The following is a 27807-nucleotide window of genomic DNA, read 5'->3' as shown; positions in this document are numbered from 1 at the left end:
TTTCATGGTTACACTCGGGTGCCTCATTATAAAATAATAAAATAATAAAAACTGTGCATTTGAAAAGAGAGAAAGGTACATTATGAGGACATTATGATCAAACCGGTTGGACAGAGGCTGTCGTACAAAAACAAGGTTGAAACCGAGAGTTCACACTGCCCTTTAGAAAGGCAAATGCCTAGAGTTGTTGAGCACACTGTGTCAGTATCCATGGAAACAGAGGAACTGAGGAAGGGACCACATTAAAACATTGCAGAGCTGATAGACATGGAAAAGGTAGGGGTTGATGGGGTATACTTCAAGCCAGATCAATAATAGCCGTTTAAGGTCAGGACACTCTATATATTAAGAAGTAAAAGCCTAATTGCCATGAACTGTTGCACACTTTGCTTCATAATGCAATGACAGGCCACTGGAATGAAAAAAGGAGCAGTGGCCTATCATTGAAGCGAAACATTAAAGGGGATTTCAGTTTTGCTTATAGTGAGGCTGAGAACTCCCTCTTTCATAATTGGATTAAACTAATGTTGACATGGTGATTTCATTATTTTCCTCAGAGCTCCAGGAATTGTATTTGCCAACCAAATGTATTGTATTTAGTTATTTATATCATTTACAGATTTGTTAATTGATTGTATACAAATAAAGTGACATTCAGTCCAGTTAACTTTTAATACATATCGCTATTACTGCAATTAAGACATTTAAGAATATGTTTGCTGGGGAGAAACATGTTAATTGCACTGTATCTACAGCATAGTTCTGTGGAGATCTACAACATTATTCAAAATGCTGCAGAAGAATCTGGACCAGACCATACAACATTCCGTTTATCTCTTCGACCGCTCTGAATCAGTGTGGGAGGAGGAGGCTGGTTGTTATTTTGATTGAAGCACCCTCCCTTTGAATCAAGCAACAAGTGCCCCAGTGCTTTAAACAGTGGAGGACAACTCCAAAGTACAAAGTGGTGGTGGCAAAGTGTTGTTGAACCACAGAGAAACACTGAATAAAATGCATTGACTTTACCACTACAGTCAAAAAATTGCTACTTCTACTTCCTGCTCTATTGATGTACAACCTCACGCCAACCTGGAGTGAGCTCATATTTTTGACACTTCTACTTCGGCCCACTTTATTTCTGTATGTGACACGCTCGGAACAATGCATACAGTTATTCTCCTGAACCTCACCATGGATTGGATTTCTGCCATTATAAAGCTGCTGCCAAGCATGTAGGAATGAGCTGTATGTTGATTTTGATTGTTTTTTTTTCACCACTCATTGAGCTACACAGTTTAACCTTTGACTAGAAGGCAGGAGTAAATCAAATCCCTCTTTCCTGCACCTCACTATAAGGCAGGTCAAGCTTTGTATACTAAAAATATACTATAGCTCAAATGTGCCTTCTGCATTTTCTGCATGTGTACTATACAGTACATATATATGCCTTTGAGCATGTCAGTATAATGTTGTAACGGAAAATATAAAGAGAGCCTGAATTTATTAATATCATGGGGTACTATAGAATATATTTCATTCAAAATGTGAATTTTTAAGCAGTTCATAATTATAAGGATATATATTTTTGACTGGATACCAGCTTTGATAAGCCATTTGTGCTGACACATAACATGCAGTGTTTAAACAAAAGTGACCATTTTTAAGCTTGTGACGCATCATGAGGTCTAGGTGCTCACAATTCAGACAATAGCAGATATAAGTTGTATGAAGCTGTTTGTTTAAAGAAGAATTGCTCATGATGCTCCTGACCAAAATACTTTATTGACAATTTTTTTTTTATTAAAAGCTAACCATTTCCCGGTAATAGACCCTGGACACTATGGAGAACATTTTATAGGAACTCTAATTTCAAGACTCCCTATCTTCTACCTTCCCAGGCCAAACCAATAGTGTGCATTTCTCTTTGTCTTCTTTCTATAAACCAAGATGAACAACGACAGAGGACAAAGGGAAAGCAAAGACAGGCAAAGGTGACTCACTGACTTCCTGCTCCCAGAGGACACCTCCACACCAAAGAGATGATTTCTTCTAGACGATGAGCAAGTCTGAATCCACAAACAGTGGAGCCAATTATATGCACTTCTTACAAGAGATGGAGGAAAAACAAGTGAGGCAGTGCCAGGCAGCATGGCAATTAAATCCATACTGGGGCTATGTTTTCTCCTCTTGCTGGCCTACCACTAAAACATTCGACAGTATGTCTGATCAAACAGATAAGATATTTGTCAAATATTTTTACAACAGAGGAGACACATTCAAGACAGAACATACGGACAACAGTGATAAACTCACTTCTCTGGAAGTTTTATCAACAGAATCACAGAGACCAACAAGAAAAATGCAGCTTTTGGAAAGTTGACTGAAGAGTGCTGGTTTAGCTATTTGAGAACCTATAATTTAAATGATTTCTATTTTTCATTTTTATATTTAAAATACTATAATCTAGTGCCCTTTAAGCTTTTTGTACATACACTTTTGAAATACAAATATTGGAATTTGATATTTGAATGAATATTTTCTCCAGATAAAAAAACAAAAACGTTATCAGTCATGTGTGTATATAAAGAGACTACCTTCGATGTTACAATATTTTCAGTATTTAGAACTGCAGAATTGAATAATTAAACCTGCATTCATTCTTTTATTTGGCCACGTGGGCACAACAAGCTAAACGCAATACTGACATTACAAAGTTAATATGGAGAATGTGTTAGCCGGTAGTTGCCAAATTTCACATCCAAAAGATAAAGAACAATATTAGCATTTATCTGAGTCGTGTTTCTAGCAACCTGATGAATGGTCCAATATTCACTGTCCTTTTAGCTTTGGTTCTGTTTAAGGTGTCCACTCACTCCTGAGAGAAATGTCTGGCTCTTTAGCTGCTAAATGCTCCACAATGTTCACCAGCTAGTTGGTAACCACCGCAGCTTTTTTTTTGGGGGGGGGGAAAGAAAAATTTTTATTATAAAAAAAAAAAAAATACTGCTGCTGCTGCTGGTGCTGCTGGAAACGATGCTGATGAGAGCCATGGGCATGAACCAAAACGGAAAAGTTGTGAGCAGTAAAACCAAACAATGAGCTGAAAGATGCTAAAGAGCTTCATAGAGCTGATGGAAACTGTTGAGTCGGGTAATAATTCTCTGTGGGTTCATCAGTAAGAGCGACCCTTTCACATTACATAGAGTAATTTGATCCATTGTTAAAAGAAATATTGATTTGTGCTGCTTTAATGTTCAGTATAAATAACAATATCGATCAGTTACAGATAAATAAGTCAGTGTTGCTTTAATCTGGCTCCCGGTGAATCAGTCAGGGGAGCTTGTCGAGTCACTCTGAGAGACGCTGAAATGACATCTTCAGTATGTCAGTGGATTTTCTGAAAACCACCTAATCTCTTTGCAGATTTCAGAGACAGATATCCTATTAGCAGCATGCCGAGTGAGTATTCCATGTTAAGTGGTGGTCCTTATAATCAAGACAGGAGATGACTGGAGCCCTGATTAAATCTGACAAGGCTTCAAATCAGCTCAGCTTTAAAAACGCCATAAAGCTTTGTGCATTCATAGTCTTGGGTACTACTGTGTGCAAGATATGTAAGGGCCAGTAAGGAAACAGATGAACTTATCATGTGTGGATGCTGTTTCTTAGTTTTTTGTTATGAGATTAAAATGGCCTGCAAACTGTAATATGAGCCAATTCAGTTTCTGCTGAATGGTTACAGTTAGTTCATTGGGTACAAATTGATCTATAGTGTCACCAGGAACCAGACAATGTAGCTTTACCAAACACAATTTGTCTTTGGGTTCATTAATTCATTATTCATGATTCAATTTTCATTGAACATAGGAAACTTAATAGGAGGAAGCATTTTGATTTATGAGTAGAGTCCAATATGAGCCCCAACTGATGATAGGCCCATCTGCTCCCAGAATAAATCACACCTATAAGCACATAGTATGCAGCCATAGCACCAGCAAATGCATTTCTTATGATGGAATACCACTGCAGACATACACTTTGTTGCAAGCATTTCAAAAGAGTGTTGGCTCTGTTTTACATGTACTGTTGATCTCAATTAAAATCTATACATCCTGCTTCATAAGAATGTCCAAATACTAAAACACTGGCTTGTTAATGAGCCGAAAAACTAAAGAGAATTTATTACTGAGAAGAAAAAGTGGGACATAATGAGATGAGGAAAAACAAAACAGTGTTTGCTGCTCGCAAAAGGTAAAGGTACTCTGAGAATATTACACAATAAAATGGACAATGTGTCATTCTGTAGTGCTGCCAAATGACTGAGAAGGGCATCTGTGTGGGCAGCTTGTAAATCTCGACTGCCAAACAATCTTTTACATTAGCCACTTGTGTACTGGCCAGTCATAAGACAGAGAGAGGAAATGATACATATTTATTGGAAGAAGTCCTTCTTTAACTTTAGCAGTTCCTTTTGAATTCTGCTGACTCGATCTGAAGCTCAGCTCTCATTGACATCTGAACAAAAACAATTTTCATATGAGTCATTTCAGTAATGCACACTGCACAGCAATACAAGTGCTGCTTGTATCTTCCAACCCAACTTTTAAGCTGCGTCTTATCGTCACAATTGCACACATCAGCATCGCAATCATTTCATTAGCCATTGATTGACCGGTGCACCATGTCCCATGGTGTGCATCGTGTATGTCTTGCTGCTCCTACGCTGTTGAATCTCCTTAATTGCAATTGGAAGACTTGTTACTGATTGCATTGTTTCACATTTGAACCACAGCAATAAAACTTCAGTATTTCATCTCAAAGTGATCTTACTGTCCTCTTTTGTTCATTTTCTTTTTGTTTTCTTTTATGGCATCGCAGTTTTAATTGCAATTAAAGATCATCACTGTCTCCGCGCCAACATATTTGGCTTGTCTCAAGTTTACCCGAGGACAATGTAACACGAGTGGTCCTGAGCCAACACAAGGTGGATCGACATCTTATAGAGGCATTAGAAACACTTACGTTTCCATTTGGATGAAATATGAGAAGCTTGTCTGCGACCCAGAAGAAGATGAGTAATTTGCTTGAAAGAGGCTATAATGTAACTGTTATATCCTTGTTTTTATTCTCTCAATGACAAAGCCAACATCTGGTATAAAAAAATGCATTATTTTGTAGCTCAGACTTGGTAAATGTGAGTGAGACTATTATATCAAATACCAGCCTTTTCTAATAAGATTAAAGTTGATTAAAATATCTTGAATTGACTGGGAACAGGTGAATATGAGGAAGTTTCTACTCTATCTTTTAAAATCATGGGGAGGAACCTTGTGATATTGTGCAAAACTGTACCATACAGCTGCCCCAACCCATTTTCATATACTTCAATATAAACCTAAAGATCTCAAACAAATGTCACAGTGGCCAATACAAAAAAAGGGCTCTATTCAACCTAAACAAGCCAAACCGAAGCTTCACATGGATCTTTGCACTGCACTATTATCCTGACTTAAATTCTTTGATAAATAAAACAACCACTAGACCTCTATAAACTGTGCTGAATACATCCTTAAATGACACTTACCACATTGTGCGTCTGTGTTTGTCCAACAAGGATCAATATGTTGGAGCAGATTATAGATAAGCAGAAGTTGAGCAGGATGATGGATCGTTCAGAGCGAATATATCTGAAGAAAAGGGAATGATAAAAGCAACCAAATCAGACTTCTAAAAGATGATTAAACAAATAAGATGTTATATAAATGCACAAACTTAACGACAAAAAAAACCTTTCTGATTCTATTTTTATAGAACAAATAGCAATACGTAGCCAAGCGTGATCAAGGAGAGGCATGACAGACCACAGCCAACTATCAATGTCACAGATGGGACCCCTGAGTTCTCCATGGTCTATGGAGGAGACAGAGCAAGAAAAAACAGTCAGTGGGAGGTTGGATGTGGTTCATGCAGGACAGTAAATCTTTATTGTTGCCCAGAGAGGGAACAAATCAAAACAACCACCACCACTCTGAATAGTCCACGGTGGGTTCCTTAATATACTGTGAGGTTTGAAGTGCATGTGTGGGCTTGAAGACTGTTAAGATGCGGGTCTTCCACTTATGTGTGCTGGACATTATATTATTATTATTATTATTACAAAACAATAAAGGCTGAAGCAGAGAAGCTAGGCTCCAGTGCATCAAAACATATTGTTTTTGTTTGACTTGTTTGTCCTGTCACATTTGAAATCATGTGAGCTGGCCAATCACAGGCCTAGAATTTAGAGCTCCCTTCAGACAAACTGTACTGTATGTGGTTTCATACATTACATACACTTGTCATGTGTGAACCATTACCATAACACTGCACTTTTACGGCTGAATTAATGTTTGTCGTTGTGTCTCTGTCAGGCCTGAAGGTAAAAGGTGTCTTTGTGATATCGCAATTCCTATTGTGTACTAATGCAGAGGCCAAAGTGTAAGCAGTCTGTGTTCTCAATGTTAATTACTTTATCATCTCAAGAAATGACAGGCTTCTGGTTCCTTTACAGTAGTCTAATTTCAGCACATGAGCTCAAAACATAACATAGTTTCACCTACAAAATGTATCATCTGATGCCAGTAGAGGAAAACAACAGGAACATGTCACTATTATCGCCCCCCCCCTCCCCCGCCCAAATGTGCATTTGATTGACGAGAAGGAGAGACACACAAGCACCCTCCCGCGTGCACGCGCGCGCACACATAGTTATCTAAATCTAAGAGCAAACTACAAATATCCCCCTACAAGCTCTGTTTGCCGCTATTTAACGGGATTAGCATAGCTTAAGATTCAATTTCCATTCGCATCAGCACACACACACATGCAGCTTTTCTCCTTTACATTGGCCTATAAAACCCACACTGAATAGCAAATCAATAGCCTACTTACTATTTCTCTTGGTTGCTGAGCCAAAATGGCGAAGGTAGATACACGATCACATAAGCATTTTGTATGGGATGCATCTGTAAGCACCGTTTTACATCCTTTTGTGGACCAGGCTCCCCAAGAATCGTTCCTGCAAAAAGAAGGCAGAGGCAATTACAGGTAATTCCAGCGGTGGCACGACTTCACGGGACTTATCGACATCACGCCGGGTTTCATATTTAATTATTTGTTTGAATCGAGAGCTATATACTGTCACATAAAAAAAAACAGCACCGACACATAGGCACAGCTCTTGTGTGGCTACGAGCAGCATTTCAGCTGTAGCAGATAGAGATGCAGAGACACGAAGGAGGGGGAGGACGCACGGAGCTGTCCAAGAAGACTGGTGCTGATTGATTCGCTATGTACGCAGATAAATACCAATAGGCGATATGAAAACAGCATTATTCCCCTCATAAAGCTTAGAGATAAGAGCGTTCATATTTACCTGAATGTCTGTCTGCGTGATTCTCTATTCCTCTAGATGTTTTCCAAACGACTGTATTCCTTTCCGCCCCCTCTCAATGCCCCTGTTATCCCGTCTTTTTTCCCCTTTTCGGTTGATTTTTACCCCCTCAACTGTTTTAATTAGCAGCTTTTGAATGCTTCCTTAGGGGGATTTTCACCCTGGAAACGGTGGACAGCATCAGATTGATACTCTGTTCCTCTCTGCTGGCGTGAGAGGGGGAGGTTGGTACAATGAAAAAAGAAACGCACGCTGTCGCAGGATCTGTTTATTCAAGTGCGGTTCTAATAATATGACGGGAATAAATGATGGTTTTGGATTATTCCTGAAAATCATTTTACACGAAAGCAGTTGCTCCCCGGTGCGAAACGCTTTACAAAAAACACTGCAGAACTAATACCACCCCGCGGAAGCAGCGCGAATGGTTGCAGCCAGTCCCCACTTCACACCACCAAACCACTAGTAGGTGAAATGAAAGGAGCGCTTCTCTTCCATTTGTCATTCGCCCCCACTTATTTTCCATCTTCAAAAAAAAATCACCCTTATTGATTAAAATAGTTTTCACATTTACGCAAAAATGTAACATGACTGTGCTCGGATCCGTTTTTGCCGCAGCACATAACCTGCCATTAAGATTCGTGTCACAAACAAGCAAACACCTGTTGTCCTGCAACTTCTCATCCTACAGAATCCGGCTCTCTTCACAACAGAGTATTCACATGAGATACGAAGATTCAGAACAACATAGAGCATACTAGCTGTTGATTTGTGTGCCGAGTGGCCTCTGCTGTGTGAGGCAATCCTGCTTTGTCATTTGATCAATATGGCTGCAATATTTATTATTCCTGGAAGGGACTGTGGAGCCCTTTGCAAATTCCCAACCAGTACTCTGAGCTGTCTGTACACAGCAAAGCAACAATAAACACAACTCTTCAATTTACCCCCCTCATCTCTTCTCTTCTTAACTGGGATGTGAGAGTTTGGTGCAACTGATGCATGTTTACCCCCAGACTGCACACAGAAAGCCAATCAACAGCTGTATACTTCAGCAAACTCATGTAGCCATTTCAAAGGAATTTTAAATGACATAAGCAACAGAATAGGTAGTTATGAATTATCTAAATGCAAAAAAAAAAATTGCCTTGTCGTGAATGTGATATACTGTATTAAGCCCATATTCTCTGCAGGCTGTGGAGGAAGTATCTCACTGCAGCTGGAGCACTACATCATGTCTTAAAGGTCCGTATGCACTCTGCTGATTTAAATTCTCAAGAATTAGATGGCTTCTTAAATGGAGGTTCAAACACTGACATTTCATGATGATAAATAGAAGTCTGTGGCCAGGCTCTTGAACAAGTCCTCATGAGTAACTCTATTGAGCTGCACTGAATAATATAAATAAAACAGTGACTCTAAGAACCTCTTCGAAATGATTTGGATGGCATAGTGATTTTTTAAGACTGTGTATTTGAAGATTTGAGAACTAGGGAAAGACAGTAACATAAAGCTTTACATTGGTGACCTCCAAACACTGAAAAAAACATGTTGCTGATGGCAGCCCATAGAACTTTTAAGGGCTAAATGACTTTTTGGACTTTGTTGTAGTTTTTCATCAGTAGAGGTGTCTGATTTTGAGCTTCCAGTTTTAAAACAAACATGGTAAGTTCTTCAGAACCGTAGCTATTGGGGATGTTGTGTTGTGCATAGTCACACTTAACATTGTCATGTGGCTTGGGCCAAAAAAACAAACAGTGAAAGCATCTTTTAAGAGTAGTGCAGGTTTGTCGTTGTTTGAGGTAATTTGTGAAGGGCAGAGAGAGAGAGAGAGAGAGAGAGAGAGAGAGAGAGAGAGAGAGAGAGAGAGACAGGCTGTGATGAGGTCGCTGGGTGACCAACAAGCATCACAGTCTTCGTACAGCTTTGCCCTCTTGAGATCACCCTTTGGGTATGCTGCTGTTGCACTCTCAAAATACGATTGCCACATTCAGAAGCAAAACACACTCTTTTGTGATGAGATGGATGGCATGTGTGATGCCTCTACTTCTCGATAACTTTGTGATGAATGAACCATTCCCCCTGGTGAAGACTCAATCCTCAACATGATCTGTTCCTAACTTTTGACTTGCTAGATGTTTGCTTCTCTTTTGTGCAAGCGTGAGAAGCTGACAGGAGAACATCCCTGACAGGGGGATTTATGTACGCCGCGTTTGATGTCTTGTCTGACCTTATCGGGAGCTTGGTGGCCTCGGAATATAAAATGTCCCCTCGAGAAAGCGTCACTGTTGATGTGAACCAGAGTGAGACTGATGACATGACATCCATCACACACCATTGGTTGACCACTTTCTATCCATGCGTTATGCATTGACAACTTTGTATTCAAACTTCCAGGACTGAAATTTGTGACAGATTTTGATCGTGCTCCAATTTTTAAAATATTTAGGTGTCAAGATGCAAGAGAAGTGACAGTAGAGTGACTTAAAAAGTCGACAACGTTTTAGTCACATTCAGGATTTAAACCCTTGTGTCTTATTGAAACAGAAATAGACAGTTGCTCAAAACTCCAATTAGAGTTGTCTTCCTTTCTGAACTTTGACAGATCATGTTCCTTTATCCAAAGATATCTTATTACTAAACCCATAACTTATCCACAGGTCCAAGCAGTGCACTTCAGAGTCAAACAGTGGAGCTCTGTAACCTCATGATTGTCCAGCTAACAGGCTGATGCAGCCCTATAGACTAAATGATCAGACTGGGCTGAAACTTTTTTTTAGCCTGTGTTCTTATACATATACTACTTATCAGTAAATTTTGCATACAACACTGCCTTGTTCAACATATAGTATTTCTTCAGGAATGGGTGGTAACCGTCCAGAAATCTCTTTACATTCATCCCATGCCCACAACAGATTAGCCAGGCATTGGGCTGAGGGCTTAAAGAGTGCTGTAGGCAATGCACTTTAGGCAATTTTATAGACTTGAAAGATAGACAAACAATGACAGGCAGAAGAGGGTGGGGGAAACGCTGGGAAATGATTTCATCCATCTTGGTGCTCTTGATGACAGGCAATTCATATCAGCCTGTGGGCCACAATGTGTGTGTGTTAACTGAATGAAGAGAAAAAGAAAAATGAGTGCATATTTTTATGTAGCAAGATAAATCTAATTCATCCTGAGTGGTATGGAACCCTCAAAAGGAGGTAGACAAGCAAAAGAAACCAAATCAGTTTGGATTTGTTAGTGAGGATGTGAATGGCTCCACAGATCGGGCCAGCCTGGTCTCACAGAATTCCGTGAAATGATCACAAACTGTTAACACCACATTACGTGGTGGAGGCATGGAATGTGTGAAAATTCCGTGTGGCCACCACGGAAAACAATGCCAGTGTAAAGTCAATGAGAAGATGACAAAGCATTAAGAGCGACTATGGTAGCGAGTAGTATGAAAGCCCGAAAATCCGCGTAGGGACGTTGGTTGGATGGGTCAAACAACACAGGACTTTCACCCCGGAGACCGGGGATCGTGTCCCCCTAAACTCAACCGTCGCTTTCTTATTTTCCTAAACCCAACCATCCCATTATTGTTTTCCTAAACCCAAGCTGTAACGTTCTTCTTTTCCTGAACCCAACCGTCCCGTTGTTGTCCCGTGTGTCATGGAAACGTAAGCCCACCCACGACCTTTGGGGCCATGTTCATTTCCCGGAATTCTTCCGTGGGCTCATCACGGAATTTTCGGCGATTCCGTGAAACTGCCACCGATTTCGAGTTAAGGGGCCATGTTCATTCGACGGAATTCTGTGAGATCAGGTTGGCAACCCATGATCAGGCACCCTTCTAATAGGTCCATTATGCCTATTATCACTGCAGTTAGTTGAACTTCAGTGTGCCCATAACTGTGCCTGTCCAGATTAGTTTGTATTCCACCACTTGCGTTTGTTTTCAGATTAATGCTAAGGTATTAAACCCAAGGTGAATTATTTTTGCAACTGTGTGTTTCTTTATTTAAAGCTAGAAACGGCTGGCGACGTGGAAATCCTACTCTCTCATGAATGAATCAACCCCAAGGCAATATATAAATAAAACAATTAAGGCAAATTTAATCACGTCAGTCAGAACTGACAATGACATTGCTGCATTTGTACTAACTCAGGGTGTACATTTTTATTTATTTGATTTGATTTATTCCAACTTACATCCCATGTTCTCTCTCTCTCTCACACCAGCGCACGCACACGCACACGCACACGCACACACACACACACACACACACACACACACACACACACACACACACACACACATACACACACACACAGCAAAACCTCCTGCTGTCAACTAATGCATGGTTTTGTGATGGATTTGTGATGGACTGATGAGGACACACCTCATCAGTCCATCACAAATCCTTGCTGGACCGAAGCTTAGAATTACTGTAAAAATCACCCACGTTACCTCGTCTGCCTCCCAACATCCTTTAACAGCGTAGAAAGATCATTGCAAAGTGGACAACCAGAGCTCCCAAGCAAAACCAGATGCGTTTTAATTTCATTATAAACTTATCCACCAGAAACAAAGAATGCAATGCTCTCGTCATTATCGTCTCACCATCTCCAGTGTCGACAGTTTCCATTCAAAACCGACCCAAAACAACAGGGAGTCAAGTGTGAGTCTGTGGAGCAAATGTGTCTATTTGAGGGTCTATGATGTGAAAAACGTTGATAACTGCTGATCTCAGATATGGTAATGTCAAAAAAGCTTGACGTCAAAGAAGGAAACTGTTAGAGAGCGCTTTCAAGAGAATTTGAAAGCTTGAACCTCAAACCGAATAACTGAACGATAACGCTGTATTTTGAGCTCTAAAATATATATCACCAGCGGCTGAAGCAGGTTGAATTTCTTAAGTAGCTTTAAACTAACCAAACCTGTTGATGGTAGAATCTCATTTTGGGTCCAACAGTCTGTGAGAAGCTATGAAAGCCTGATTTATTTTGTGTTTTCTTACAAAGCATCAGCAAAGCAAAGCTGGAATATAAGTGTATCAAACTGGGCCCATGGCAGTGGCACCCATGTATTTTCTGGTATCTAAATTATAAAAATGTTCAAGAACCCAGGTGATGGAGAACCAATTCTCACAATAAAGGTTTCTCTTAGTTCTTACTGTAAGCTTCGCCTCAGTTGATAGTGTTTGGTGTGGCCTGTTTGGCTCAAATCCAGGATCTCCAGATGTTCGTAGAACCTGAAGCCACAACAGCTGCTTTTCACACCTTAACACATACATTATTAATATGTTTTGGTTCCACAGAAAGTAGAGCGTTCTTTGAAAAAGCATGGTATGAACTGAATAGCACTAATTTGAGATACAACTATTGAGGTAATTCATTACTGTAATAAAAGCTAGGGAATGTTAAACTCATCAGTTCAGGTAACTATATTTTGGTTTGAAAGTGCTGTTTTCCCCCGGGGAGTTAGCAGGTTTTCTACCATCTATCCAAAAGTTTATTTTCATTCACCATTCATTTAAGATTGTACACCAGTAGGCCTACTAGTAGCATTTAAAACATTCCAATCCACCAATAAACTGCTTGGTGCTGCTTGGACTCATGATATTACAAAGTGTCTTTTATAATTTGTTTTATTATATCATTTAGGCTTTTATTGTTTAGTATATGACCTTGTATGTTTGGCAGAGTAAATTGTATAAATTAACACTTAATCTTCTGGTCTGAGTCTCAGCACACGGTTTCCCACGGCAGTCATGGTAAATGTATCATACATCTTCGGCCATAAAGATTAAAATCTGTTTGGTTATACTGCAACGTAAACGGAAATGTTTAATACTTATTATAGCATTGTAGTAATAATATAACTTAATATCTTTAGAGTGCTTTAAAGATGAAACATAAAATATGAAACGAGGAGAATAAAATCAAAATCAAATAAAAAAACAAAGTCACTAAAAAGGCTGTGTGTTTTAAAGATGTCCTAAAGAAGGGGCAAGATCCTGTTAATCCTGATGTGGCAAGTTATTTTTTAGGATCTAAAAGCCTGTAATGATGAAGGATGTCCTCTTCAGTTTAAGGTTTGGCTTTAATACGACTTTGGTGGATAATCTGAGAGGGGGATGCAAAAACATCTGCAATTAAAAAGTCAGAAGACACTAATATGGCATTCAATGCACTCCTTGCACTTTACAAGGATTTAGAGGATTTTAAAAACATATTATTGCAGGGGAATGCCAAAAGGCACAAACTAGCTTGTAATGCCATTCTGTAATTTAAATAAAAGTTTAGTGGCAGTTTGAAGCAACTAAGGAGCTAGAGTTCATGCAAGCGATTACAACGCTCAAAATGAGAATAAATAATCTTCTCAAACCAAGATGAGCTCTAAACTTGCTGTAAAGTAATCTGATTTAAACTCATGCTGGAGTCACAATGATAACTAATTCTCCAAGATTGTGTACATTTGTGTAAAATAGTTTTTTAAGTAGATTGGTAGATTAAATACCCTCAAATATTTATTTTTGAACACTATACAGGGAAGTTGACTGATCTAATATCACTGGGTTGCATTTCACATTTTCCCCTTGGCACAGTGGTGGGATATTGAAAATTTCAGGCTTGTTTGATAGCTGAAAATATTGACATTTCAAATAGTAATAAAAGTGTATTCATCTGACCTGTTTACACTTGGTGCTGTGGAGCTGCAGACTTATAGAGTAAATAAAAATATATATATTAGCTCTCTGGATGCTCAAATGTTTTATTTTTCACATGGATAGCTGCATATTAGCATGCTTATTTATATCTTTGTTTTGTTCTTTAGTGCATTTATGTTCTTTATTACGTCAATCTTACTGTATCACTGCCAAGTGCAGTAGATTGTCTGGGTTACAGTCACAACATGACAATTCCAGGAAGCACATGCCATTACATGTGGTCCAGACCTTTGCCTCATTGGGACAGGTTATTAATTTATCTTATTTTAATGGCAAAGAATTAAATGAAGATTGCTTGGGAACTAATTATCTTGTCAAGACTTATTTCTTATTCACTATTTAAAATGATGCTTTGGCAAAGCACAGAAAGCCCTGAAGTAAATGAAGAATGTATGGATTCTATCATAATACATAATACAGCTTTATAGTGATGTACAGCATGTTCTCTTGTCAAAGTGGACCTCCCAGCTGCTTATATAAACAGGCAAATCACAAGAGTTTTTCCCTGTGTTGTCACAGAAGATATTTACGCCTCAGGCTTTCACCCCTGTGGTGAAAGTAAAGCAGGTGTAGCAGCTTTCTCAGCCTTGCAGCTTAACTGTAGCTGCCTCCAGCGTTCAGCTCAGTATTCGCATGTTTTGTATATGGACCTCAACGAGTCGGAGGACACAGTTCTCCACTTGTGAACAGCATTTTCATTCTGCTAATTGTTACAGTGAGCACTCTCTTTTGGTTTGGACCAACATGGCTGACAGATGGCGTATTACCACCTCAATGAGTCCAGAGAGTGGCTGCTATTGTGTAATTGGACAAGCCAACTGTTTGAAATGAACATGATAATCATACCATGGAGTCATTCGGTGGTGCTCTGTTTAAAAATGACTTAGTGCACATCTGAAAAATGCTGAAATTAAACACTTGGTTTGTGAAAGTCAGGGAAAGAGAATGGAGCAGAGTTGTCCCAGTTGTATCTTTGCTGTTCAGAAATAGACCAGTTGCCCTCAAATGCCATGATAGAGGACAGACTATGCACAATTCACATGCTATTTCAAAGTAATAATACCAACCTCACATAGCTGTTGCATGAGCTGGTTCATCCACAGCTGCTGTTTCCCATAAATAAAGCAAAACTGATATCCAAAATATTCTACTTAAATTACATTATCAAATACACACTAAATAATTTCTATGTATAGGCAGTTGTAACATGCTGTGCAGAAATGTGCTATCAAAAATATTAGATATACCAATCAGGCCATCAACATATCTAAATATTAGATTGATCTTGATATTATAAAGATTAAGATTTCAGTCCTGTGATTTGGCAACACCTGTGGTTACTGGTGGTAACGGCAAGTGCCTTTTACAGTAATAACACCTGTCCCTAAGTTGCGTTCAATAGACACACATATTGACCATTGGGGAAAGCAAACATGCCTTCTGCAGTTACTATACTTTTTCAGAAATGCAACAGAAGGAGAGCAGTTAGTGTGTCTGTTTACAGCCCCCCAAACAAACCTGAGAGGATTCCCCACATTCAGAAATGCCTCCGACACCAAATGTTTTCTTCTGCATAACCGCATGTAAAATGCATCAATTTCTGTGAATGCCTTGTGCATGGGTATGCGATTTGAATCCTACACAGGAAAAGCAATCTCTTCCGGTAACAATTAAAAGTACTATATATACAGCAAGACATTTACATAATGCAAATACATTGAATGGCTAAAAAAAGTGGCCATACATTTTACTAAAAATAGGGTTTGCTATAATGACAATCTATAATTAGTAAAAGGTTGCCTTTCAGCTAAATCAGTAAACAGGCCGTACTGCAATGTTGAAATACTCCAATGACAGTGGCTTGACATTGTGACAAGAACGTTGCTGTCAAATGCTAACAGAGCAGGTATAAAAAGCATTCCACTGCAAACAAGCCCAACATCAAATCTACTTAAACAGCATCACAAAACCAAACTCATGCACAACTTAAAAGGGTATGTTTACTGTATAGCAGTCAACAAAAGCTATAGAAAAGCATTAAATAGGTGTGTAAATGTAAAGGGTGTGGACAGATTAATGACAACACATTAGTATAGCACAACCCAAAACTAATAACTTTCTTAGTAATGCTTGCTTATAATGTTGAAGTTTTGTTGTGATTGTGTCAGGTCTTTATTTGTCTCCATCATAAGGCTTTAGTTTGTGCCCGTATTGTGTGCTGTTTACTTTTGGCTAATGCAGCTGTGTTTTACATATGTCCTCATGCTTTCTTTGAGAGTTTTCCCCTCGCTATGTTACATAATTCTGCAGTATTTTGGGCTGACGTTCCAGCACTTCAGGCAGTGACTATCCAACCTGTTTGTATCTCTGTTAGTTGCTGTATTTTTCATGTCTGTCGAACCCCACACATGCTGCTAATTGTCTTCAACTTAGCATTCTGTATATAACTCACATGTACAAATGTCTGTACAACTGTGATTTAAGGGAGTGAACATATGACTCATGGGTGACTTTTATGGCGTTCTCATAAGAGTCTTTTCGAAATCATGACGCCATATGCTGAACACAGGGAGCACTGCAATTGCAGAACCTCACCAATACTGACTCAGATACTGAAGACACTCCACAAACAGAAGTACAACAGGCTAAAATCAACGTGTTAAGTGTCTCACCAAAGCATAAACATACTAAACAGGTTAATTTATAGTTGGGCTTTTGTAGAGGGATGTAAGGTATTCCTATTATTTTGTCCACCCTCTGGTAAGGGTTTAATGTAAAATGTTGCCTTGCAGGTTTATTTTCTCCAGTTCTCTTTCTTGTTTGCTGTGCTATTGGGTTACCCAGCTCCTTTGCAAATAAGTGCACAAGAGAATTGTGTTCCTGACTTTTGAAGATGAAGGGAGGATGCACACTAACCCAATTTCAGAGGCGTAACAGAAAAGAAATATAGCAACAGAAAGAAAAAAGTTTGAAAAGTGAAAGAGCATGCCCACTTACATTATGTTGCTGTCCCAGAGTGCACAGTAAGGGTTCATTGTTCCCTGGAAGGCAAAAAAGGACAAAATGTTTATCAGTTAAATTATGATGATAATTGATCATTATTATCATCACCATCATCATAATCATCATCATAAATCAACTGCATATTTGACCTTCGATGTAGAGCTTTGTGTGCGGAGTGCACTATCCGACACACACACACACACACACACACTTGCTGACACGTTCAGACTTCCATGCACTTTATCTCTAAGATGAATAAAAAGGCCTGGATCATAAAAGGGATTGTTCATGTAATTATCTGACTGCAGTGCGCTCTCCTGACACCGGGAGCTTGCAAATTAATTATTGAGCCAATTAACCACCATTGTGTGTCGGCTGATGGTAGCTTAGGTGTGCTGTGGTCATTCAGTCAACAGACAAAAAATATTCCTGAGTGTTACAAAAAAGGAACATTTGGTGTTTTATACCAAAAAATAACATGAGAAGCAAAATTTGTAGGCTGAAGCAACATAAGTATTTGTTGATCTGAAAATGACTGTGGTGCTTACATTTGTCAGGTGTGCCAGTTCAATCTCCAGGTGGGACTCAGTTGCCTTGGGCTCAGGTCTCACAGTCACAGCGATGACTTTGGAGTTCACAACTGTTTGGTTCCTGAGTCAAACAAAGAAAAAGAAAAAATGATTGTAACTTCTTGAATGTTTCTGTCTCACACAGTTTAATTGTCATTGGGGGTCAAATGCTGACCTTCACTTTTCTAACAGAATGTGGTAAAGTGGAGGCTCATGTTTGATATATAAGCTTAACTGTGTTTGCATATCCCTATAGATGTCTTATGGACATAAAGGATGAACAACATGTCCAGTGTTCAAAGCCTTAACCTTGATTTCATTGTTAACACCTAAAGTCTATTTTATGCTCTGTAAAGGAGCATTAACACAAGGGAATCAGCTTTAAGTGTGCAACAATTCCCTCAAGACAGTGTATTTGGTGCAAAAGTGGTGAAGAAAAACTTCCTATTAACAGGCAGAAACCTCAAACAGAAACTGGCCACAGGTGGGTTGCCATCTGCCTCAACTGGTTGGGGAGGGAGGGATAGTGAGAGAGAGATGCATTGCAACTACAGTAATACCTAACTATAATGATTATAGAAATATTAGTCAAAATGACTCGTTTTGTGCACATGTAGTTAGAATTTAAATTTCCTCTCTAATATTATCTAAAATTAAGAGTGCAAGTTCTTTTAATTAATTTTAGATTACTTGAGTATTAGTCCAAGGTATTTTCTCTAGTGCAGCTTTTATTGAATTCTAACCCAATTATCAAGGACGGGAGGATTTAAAGCAACACTATGTAACTTTAAGCTGCAGCAATGAGATAACCTGTAGGGGGACGGTCCCCCTACAGGTTGTCTCATTGGAACTACAACTCGCATCAGGTAGCGTGAGTTGTAGTTCCAATGGGACAATCTGTAGGGCTAAAAGTTACATAGTGTTGCTTTAAAGGGCCGCCCATTAGACGTCAAAGCAGCTATACAGGATGTTTGCCAGTAATGGTGTTCAAAACATCCAAACAGACCAGAATACAAATCATAGGCTCGCCTGAACTGAATGAGATGTGTTTTTTGAATTCTACACTTTTAGAAAATCTGCTTTCATAGTCCTGTTTCAAAAACCATCTCCAGCTATTGTACAGTTGACAGAATATTTCTCCTATTAGAAGATTGAATCCATGAGTGCTTCCCACTAGGAAGAAAGCTGTCAACTTCACAAAGGAGAGTAGAGGTGAGACCGCAGCAGCCCACTATTCTACCATAACCACTTTAGCTGAGAATTTATCTGACTTTGTCATACAATACAAGTCAGTTTTCTGGACTGATTTTAGAATGTGAATCAATGGAGTAAATACTTATTTAAAAAGTTATTCAGTTGCCATTCTAAGTGCACTGAGGGACTTATATTATTATATTATATTATTATAAGTTATTTTCTCCTTTGAAACTTCACAAGCTTAAAATGTGGAAAATGGAAAACCTTCAGGTCTAACACTTGCCACTTGCTCTGCCTAGCCTCCTGTTAGTCTAGAGAGGGCACGCTTCAGTGTCTCCTTTCCACATGTGCACAGAGGGCTGCTGCTCCACCTGTGACAGCTGGCCTGGCCGCTCCTGGAATGACCGTTCTGTCCTTGGGACGTTGGTGCCAGGGACTTGTTGATTGGGGTCTGACACCAGGTGTTTATTTTTGACATCCCGCTGCGTTTCCAGACACTAATGTCATCCTTAATTAACTACATTTTCCATGCTACACTGAATATATTTAATTTACTAAATTAGAATCAACAAAAACACCCTAATTTCTTAAAGTTATGATACATGCAAAAAGCTAATGTTTCTTAGGATTAAGGACAAAATTAGAATAATTATGAATGGAAATAGTCCTTGAAAGTAGTAACTTATTCAAGAAAAGCAAATGAAAAGTATTTGGTTGTCTCTCCTGTTGAAACTTTACATTTTCTGTCTTTAAAGTGGAACATTTCAGGGGCAGCGGACACAGGCACAGCCTGTTTTTTAGACTTGATCTAATACCGTGAATAAAAATGGACACCTTGCAGCTTCCAAAGGATTAAATCTGTCTCATATTTCCTCTTGCCGGCAGCGGCCCAGAAAATATAGACAAGGAGATATGCTGCCCTTACTTTGGTGAAGGTAGCATGAGTCCGAGAGTCTTGTAGAGAACTGTTCCCAAAATGAAGACAGGCGATCCCTCCATATCTAAAGGGGAAAAAGAACAATGAATGAACAGTATTGTCAGGTTTTTATACTGATAGACTTCCTTTTTATAGTGTGGTGAGTCTGGTGACACCTCATTATACAAGTTGACCTTGTTGCCAGAACAGTAAATATTCAAAATACTCCATACTGTATATATTTAATACTCTTACCTTCCAATAACTTTTCATAATTCAAAAGGAAGTATTAATTGGGAGTAACACATGGCCTAAGTAAACCTGCAAGTTCTTAAATGAAAATGAAGTTTCCGTCAATTACACTTCTTTTTACATTTCACAACTTCTTTTCTACAGACTTTGTTGACTCCAGTAAAAGAAGTGCTAAAGTCTCCTATAGAATCAGCTTCTTGCACTGTCCAAATTAGAGTGGCTGGGATTAGGCATGTGGCACTGATTCCTAATCAATCCCTTGTTTTGTTATCTTTGATGTATATTCCTGATAAGACTGATTACACCAATTAACCAAATTGTCTGGCTGTGGATTGCGATATACAGTGGAGACTGGCAGTGTTTGAAAGGATGCTGAAAATGCTGAGTCGATGGAAAACTCATTGGCCGAACAAGCCCAGGCAAGCAAACTGGCTGTGTTCAAAGGCTTGTAGCATTATTTCACTTTCCGAAAACAAGGGGTGGTGTAGCATAAACATAAAAAAACCTTCTTCACAAGACTGATGTGTCTGTGTGCAAGTCTTGTTGTAAATTTTCAGACAGAGCAATTCGATTAAAATCATTCAGCTTTTGCTGAGATGTCAAGATATCTATTTTCAATTCCTTAGCAGTGGCCTCTGAATCCATCATTGTCTATTCACTGTACATTACTCCTACATTTACAGTTTCCTCTGCAGATCCTAGAAATGTTACGGAAAGAAGTAAACTTTACATATATTTTCTAAGACAAAGTTTGTACAGTTCATGAAGACAGTGTATATGGTTTCTAAAGAAAGATGTGTTGGACTTGAAGTAGAATGGCTTTAATACATATACAGTTGCATACCTGCTGACTGGGAAACAAAGAGGCCCTTTGGGATGACCACTTTATCTTCGGAGTTCCTGGCCCAGTCAACCATGCCTTTACGACCCTTCATGGGGAAGTTGATGTCAGTCATCACAGACACTGCTGGAAGTCTCTGGATGCTGGCCACTGCAGAATTCAACAAACAGACCAATGAAGAAATACTGATGATCAATATACTTTAGAGTGTTTATGAATTTATAGATTGTTTCATGGCGAGTCAGTCTAGTTCCATTTACCAAAAGTCAGCCTGTAATGAAAATGTTTTCACATGTTCTTCCTGTCTCGTGCACACAGGTCACACGTGAACCATAATTTTGAGGTGTGTAAGACACACAAACACACACAACACACACACACACACACACACACACACACACACACACACACAGATACACATACATGTATGTTTGCTGCATGAACACTGTATTACCATGATTTTATTTATAGTGATATGTATAATTTCTTACTAAAAAAAATAGTTTGACATTTTGGGGAATAGGCTTAATCGCTTTGCTGAGAGTTAGATGAGAAAATTGAGATCGCTTTCCTGTCGGTATGGTAATATGAAGCTGAAGCCAGCCCTCAGTTAGCTTAGCTAGCGCAATGACTGGAAACATTTCTTTTTCTTGGCTGGTGGCAGTTACTTTCAACAGGTCCAGCTAAACTTTTGTCCCCTTTCCAGTTTTTACTGTAAGCTAAGCCACATTAAGCTAACCGGCTGCATATTTACTGTGCAGATATGAGAGTAGACTCGTCATCTAACTCTCAGCAAGAAAGCGACAGTGAGTAAGACACAAGTTTTGAAATGATATGTGAGTGAATTTTCTATTTTTATTATAGTAATATAAATCAAACTAATTGCTAACCAACACTTCTACTTTAGCCTACTCTTTAAAAGCACAATCTGTTATCCAAAATACTCCTACAACCTAAATTTAAAACACAGGATTGGAGCTTGTTATCACTCTCAAATTGAGAGGCAGATCTTTAAATATTCTGGCTAACACCACTGAACAATTTCATATTCTTACCAACAATGTATTCAGATGCTGCTATAGATCAGAGATCAGGAGCATGACAGGTCTATATTTTCAAAGAAACAGAAATGTTTATTCATATGTAAAACTAAATTGTGCATGTGCAAATCAATAGGCTTTTGTTGCATTCATGTTCACATGTACCATAAAGTGCAAATGAAAGCCACAATTGGCACCTGACAACTGGTAGACAGGTAATCTCCTTAATCACTCTTTCCTTTTCTCACCTCCCTGCTGAGGTGGCATAAAAGGCCAGTGCATGTACCATAAGGCAGTGACAAGGAAAATACCCAGGATCAACTGGAAAGGCCTCAGCTTTACAAGGGGAGGATAAAGCTGTACTGTTCTCTACCTGGTATCACATCCAGTCACAGTCAGGTGGTGCTTCAGCGAGGGGAATCTGAGGCTAATCCTACCATTGATGCAAAAGCTCTATTGTTCCTTTTGGCCCGCCAATAATACATTTCGAATCCTGGCAAAGCTCCACATTTGAGTGAAAACTGTGACAGAAGGTGTGTCTGTGCGTTTCGGATGATCCAGCAGCGGGCACAAAATCACATAGCGCCTCGAGACCCGCCATTTGCAAAGAGGCCTGTTCACAGCACCAGATGTTGGGAGCAGCAGTGGTAAGTGTGTGTGTGTTTGTTTGTGTTGGTGGTTTTAGTCATGGGGCACAGTATGAAACACAACAGGGCGCTAGGACGACTTTCAGAGTTCTGGGTAATTCTGCAGGTAAATGGGGCTTTGCACTTGCCTGATGGGGCAAGACAGCACAGATAAAGTGATCATTTAGGATTGTGCTGCTTCTGAACAGCAATTCAGTGCACTGAGAGTATTCTGTATGGCACATTTTCATAAGAGGGAATTAAAAGCGTTGCTCATTACGTCTGAATGCATTCATAAGAGGTTCAGCATTAAGTAAACTGCCAAAGTCAGACAAAACAAACATTTTGCACGGAAAATTAATTAATGAGCAGCTGCAGTCGTTGCATGTGTTTGTAATTGCAATTAATCGCTATTAATGTCAAAAAATTCTCTCGACCATGAAGTACAGTCTCACAAGAGACAGCCAGAACGAAAATGTCAAAAGCGCTTGATGTATTTCACTTTTAAAATGGTGTTTGATTTTCTAAGATGTCCTATGCTTCACTTTGTCCTCCGAGTGTTTGCTTGTAGAGAAAGTAGAAGTTGCTGGAGCGGAGAGCCTTTCGCAATCAAGGTTATTTGACTAAAAGAAGGAGGACAGAGGACGATGCAGCGGTGACAGCCAGTATTTATCTAGGTGTCAAGAGGCTGCCATAAATTAGTGACGAAATGATGCCGCAATATCTTACTCAGCCAGATGCTCTCTACTTGGCTTCCAACGATGGATCCACAAAACTTTCCATTCCTTTAATCAAAAGGGCCACGTGGCCACCAGGGCACTGTAGAGAGAGCTGAAATTACTATGTGGCTGGCTATGAAAGCCTGTGCTGTATCTAGGGGGGAAAGTATTATCCTGAAAACTCTGTGTTCCATGTCTTAATCATGTATTAGCAAAATAGAGTTTGGTATATTGACTAATTTTCCAATTACACAGTAAAATATGACCAAATGAATGCACCTTTTATATAAATGCTCTATAGTCTTAGACCAGCAGCTTGCTCTTTTGGTCAACAAAAGTTCCCCACCTTTTGGCGGCCACAGTTTTCGTCAAGGAGACTGAAATTTGCCATATAGGTGAAGTGTTTGAAAAGAGGTAAAGAGGTAGAACTTCATAATCAGTTCTTGCACTGAAAAATTATCATGTTCGCCATTGTTGTTTTCAACAAACAGTCACGGCCGTCACACACACCCAAACCACGGCAGAAGCTCCTTACCAGATGTTGATTGGTTCCGGAGGCTGGTAGTTCAGACACAAACGCATTTATGATGCCTGACAAGATTGATTATTTGTGTGATATGTGATCCTGTGATTCTCGCGTGATCTTTGAAGATCACGTGAAGATTTTCCCAAGATTTTCCCATGTATTCAGAAATATGCCTGCCTCAGTCCTGCATAAACAAAATGATAAACATGCTGCACTTTCTTCACACATGTTCCTCAGGAGTTGTTGTGTTTTTTGAATCAGCCATCACATACTTTTTTCCCCTCTCTATTATTTGATGTACAAACATTCAAATTGTACATAAACCTCAAATCTTGTATGTCCTCAAATTACTGTGTCGAAAAGTATTGAGTTATAAAAGATACAAATTATAATCCAATTTCTTTCAGTAAACATCCTTTTAACAGCTTGAAAATGTATAGGACGCAAAGGATGAGAACTAAAAAGAGTTTTCAAAGATAAAGATAGTGGACTAAGAAATGTGTCAGTTTTTTGTATTTCAACTAAATTAGTCTCAAGGAGAGGTGGGGCTGTCTGTTTTATTAGTAAAACTGACGATGCAACATAGCTGCAACTTATTAAAAAGGTGCATAAAGTCATTCAGTCACACCTGAAGCACTATAAGATGCAAAAAGACAACTGGAAGCTACTTGCTTTGAAAATGTTCTTAATAACCTTGCTGCACATATGCATGTACTGTATTATGTCTGTAAAATGTCAAATTATACTAATGTTGCAACTTTTTTTCCCCTACTGCTTAGGGAGCAATGCATATCAGTTGTATCATTGTTGTGATCCAGTAAGTAAATATTTCTATCAGGTTTCAAAACTTAAGTCTGAAATGTTCCACTTTAATAAATAAAACAAAATAATAAAACTATATGTCAGTGTTTTTAAAGTGCCCATATTATGCTCATTTTGTGTCAATTACACTTACTGGTGGTCGTCCATGTTTTGGCTCATTTACTAAAATGTACCTATGCATACTATATTTTTCCAATATAAAATATCACAATATTGTAGATGTTTGTATTTTTAATAAATCAGCCACTGTTTTCTATTATTCCAGTACACATATAAAGATGACTCCGGTAAATACATTTTTGAATAGATGCCCCTTTAAATGCAGTACCCACAACAATATATCATAACTTTGATAAGTTAGAAAGCATAAAAACATTATGTTCCCTTTAGTGGACTGATTATGTCAAGTTTCCGTAATTTTTTTTTTCATATTGTACTGAGAAACTAATGAAACTAAACAAAAAAACATTTTGAAATTTGAAAAATGATGGTATGCTTGGAAAATAATCAGCAGTAAAATATATGTGGTTTGTGGAAACAAAACAAAAAACTTGCAACAACTCCAAAATAGTCCTTCAAGAATGGACCCTGATTATGCCAGTGAGTGCTTCCTGTATAAGACTGAAACACAAAACTGAGTTGCATCATCGCTCCATGTTTACCAAAAGATTTTCTGTTACATCATGTCTGACACGGTTTAATCCACAGTCTTACAAATTTAAGCCGATGCTCAACAGTCATATGGCTGACTAATACAATTAAAGTCAAGTATTTCATTCTGCTCAAGTAATTTGTATGAATCTGGATAAAACTGTTAATTTAGAGTCAGTTTCACAGAATAAATTGCATATTGTGTATAAGCAGAGGGCATGTGTTAATGCTTTTTCAAGCAGAAAGAGGGGGCAATGCCATTGTGTGCCATTAAGCCAAAGTGGAAGAAGTATAAAACAGGGGAAGGGCACAGAAATATTCTAATGCCTGTGACAAGTCATTAAACTTGGCATTACAAAATGCAATCAAGCCTTATTTCCAAGAGTCCATTACTTAATTTGCTTCTCATGGTGCTTCATAATGGCATTTTGATGGGTGCATTCACTGCAACATGTTTGTTTTGCTATTCTGGGGTGGGAAGCTACATATTCATCAAATCATATACCATGAAGAGCCACTGAATGTAAATGTTTTCCTAGAAGTGGGTCAAATGTTAGCTATTTTAAAGAATATGAGGAAGAAACCTCACTCCTCCAGAGGAATTGCCTGGCAGCACAGCTGTACATGCTCACAATCACTTGCACGAATAAATCAAGACCGCAGTTCTATTATTCCATTCCAGTAAGACACCATTTATGGCTGAGTAAGAAATGAAATGCCACAGAGACCTCAGATCATCGAAGAGGCTGTGCGACAGAAGCAAAAAGAACCCCCGAGAACATCAGGGAAAAGAATAATTGCTCAAAGACTTATATCCAGACACTTTTATTTTTTTCTTAAAGACGGGGGAGTTATAATCTGGACCATAATCAGTGGTGCAGAAAAAGAAATGTTGCAAGCTCATTACAGCTGCAAAGAATAACTTGTAATTTCACTTCCAATTTTATAGCCTTTTATCAGACACTCCCAAAAAATATTTTTTTTGCATGACTGCTTATCACAAAAGGAACTGAGAATCTTTTTCTGCTGCACTTCTGCACAACAAGCTTTGAGGTATGCTCTGCTAATCATGTCTTTCTCAAAGGATGCAGATGCAGTGTGACATCACACAGAATTTCTTCACCTTCAAATATGACAAATAGTTTAATTGATTATTGCAAAAAAAACTTTGAAACTATGCATGAAAGAAAATGTATGTATGATGAATGAAATGTGTGTGTTAAGAAAACAATACATAACATAGTGCAGGTAAAAACAATCATATGCACTTGCTATTGTATTCAAAACCCATTTGCTTTACACAATTATAAATTACTTCACAATTATATGTAGCTTGTTTAAAACCTCAAATATCAGTAGAGTATGAAATATCTCATATTTGAGGAGTGCTATGTGTGTTTCTTCTTTATAGCTCTATTAAAAAAGAGCTCTCCTCTTGTGGGGGTTCCTACACTGCTCGCTCTTTATATTGGATTGAGTGTTAAGTGTTTTCATAGGAATTTAGCACATTAAGACCACAAGCTCAGTTTTAATTAACATTATCGATTAGCAGTAATTTTCCCTCCCAACCTTACCACGCACCATTTATCCTAAATTAATGATGGTGGGGAAATTGACACAAGGAGTAAGCAGAGCACAGGGATTATGTGTCCATGTCAAGCACAAATAACTGGTAAAACGAGCTCAGTGGTGGGCCAGGAGGAAAAGTGAGCCAATTCTTACCCAAGTTCCCAGTCATCAAATAGGCATTGTGGAAATCCTTCATGCCCAATCCAACGATGTGGATGAAATCCTCTATGACCTGCATGAGCTCCACTGCTCCAGGATAGATCTGTACAAGATAAAAAAGACAGGAAGACATTTCAATTTTCAACGGTCGGTATCACCGGAAGATGGGAGTGCGGGACATAACATAGAAATAGAAAAAGACAGCAAATAAAAAAGCAGGTCATAAATACATATTAGAAATAAACTTCAGGTATATAGTGAAAATATATAATGTAAAAACACAACATTTAAAATTATGATAGCTAAATAAACAGTAAAGCAATAATAAAGCTTGAAGAATTGGAATAGAAGAAAAGAGAAATAAGAAATGTATTTGCAGAAGGTCACGGTTACATATTGTAGATTTAGATTGTGAAAATATATTGTGTTTTGCAATAGACTACACGTTTATTTTTTGCACATACTTTTAAATAAATATCATGTAAATGTGATTAATCATCTAGAGTTGCACTATTTTGGTAATTGATTGATCGTTTAAGTTGATTTTAAAGTAAAAATGACAAACATGTATTGGTTCCAGTTTTCCAAATGTGAAGATTTGAAAATGTTCTCCTTTCGACTGTTGGTTGTATAAAATAACCTATTTGTACAGTAATATTTAGCCTTGAGTTCTGGGAACTTGTGATGGGACTTATAATTATTTTCTGATTTACTTTTACTTTATAGATCAAAATGATTAGAAAATAATGGGCAGATAGTTGCAGTCTTT

The 27807-nt window shown here is 38.5% G+C and overlaps 1 protein-coding gene across 1 annotated transcript in view; it reads right to left on the bottom strand.

Annotated features, from left to right (window-relative positions):
* adgrb3 (adhesion G protein-coupled receptor B3) overlaps positions 1–27807 on the bottom strand; it is a 115175-nt gene that overhangs the window by 13405 nt on the left and 73963 nt on the right. Inside the window, exons 12-19 of the mRNA XM_039783736.1 lie at positions 27033–27141; positions 20930–21076; positions 19843–19918; positions 17700–17802; positions 17146–17189; positions 6931–7057; positions 5823–5910; positions 5585–5703 (exon numbers count right to left, since the gene is read on the bottom strand). Coding sequence (XP_039639670.1) covers positions 5585–5703; positions 5823–5910; positions 6931–7057; positions 17146–17189; positions 17700–17802; positions 19843–19918; positions 20930–21076; positions 27033–27141 — 813 coding nt within the window. The remainder of the gene's footprint in view (positions 1–5584; positions 5704–5822; positions 5911–6930; positions 7058–17145; positions 17190–17699; positions 17803–19842; positions 19919–20929; positions 21077–27032; positions 27142–27807) is intronic.

This window comes from Perca fluviatilis, chromosome 19 (genome assembly GCF_010015445.1).
Source record: "Perca fluviatilis chromosome 19, GENO_Pfluv_1.0, whole genome shotgun sequence".
In the NCBI taxonomy this organism is placed as follows: Eukaryota; Metazoa; Chordata; class Actinopteri; order Perciformes; family Percidae; genus Perca; species Perca fluviatilis.
This window is presented reverse-complemented; position numbering and strand designations above follow the sequence as displayed.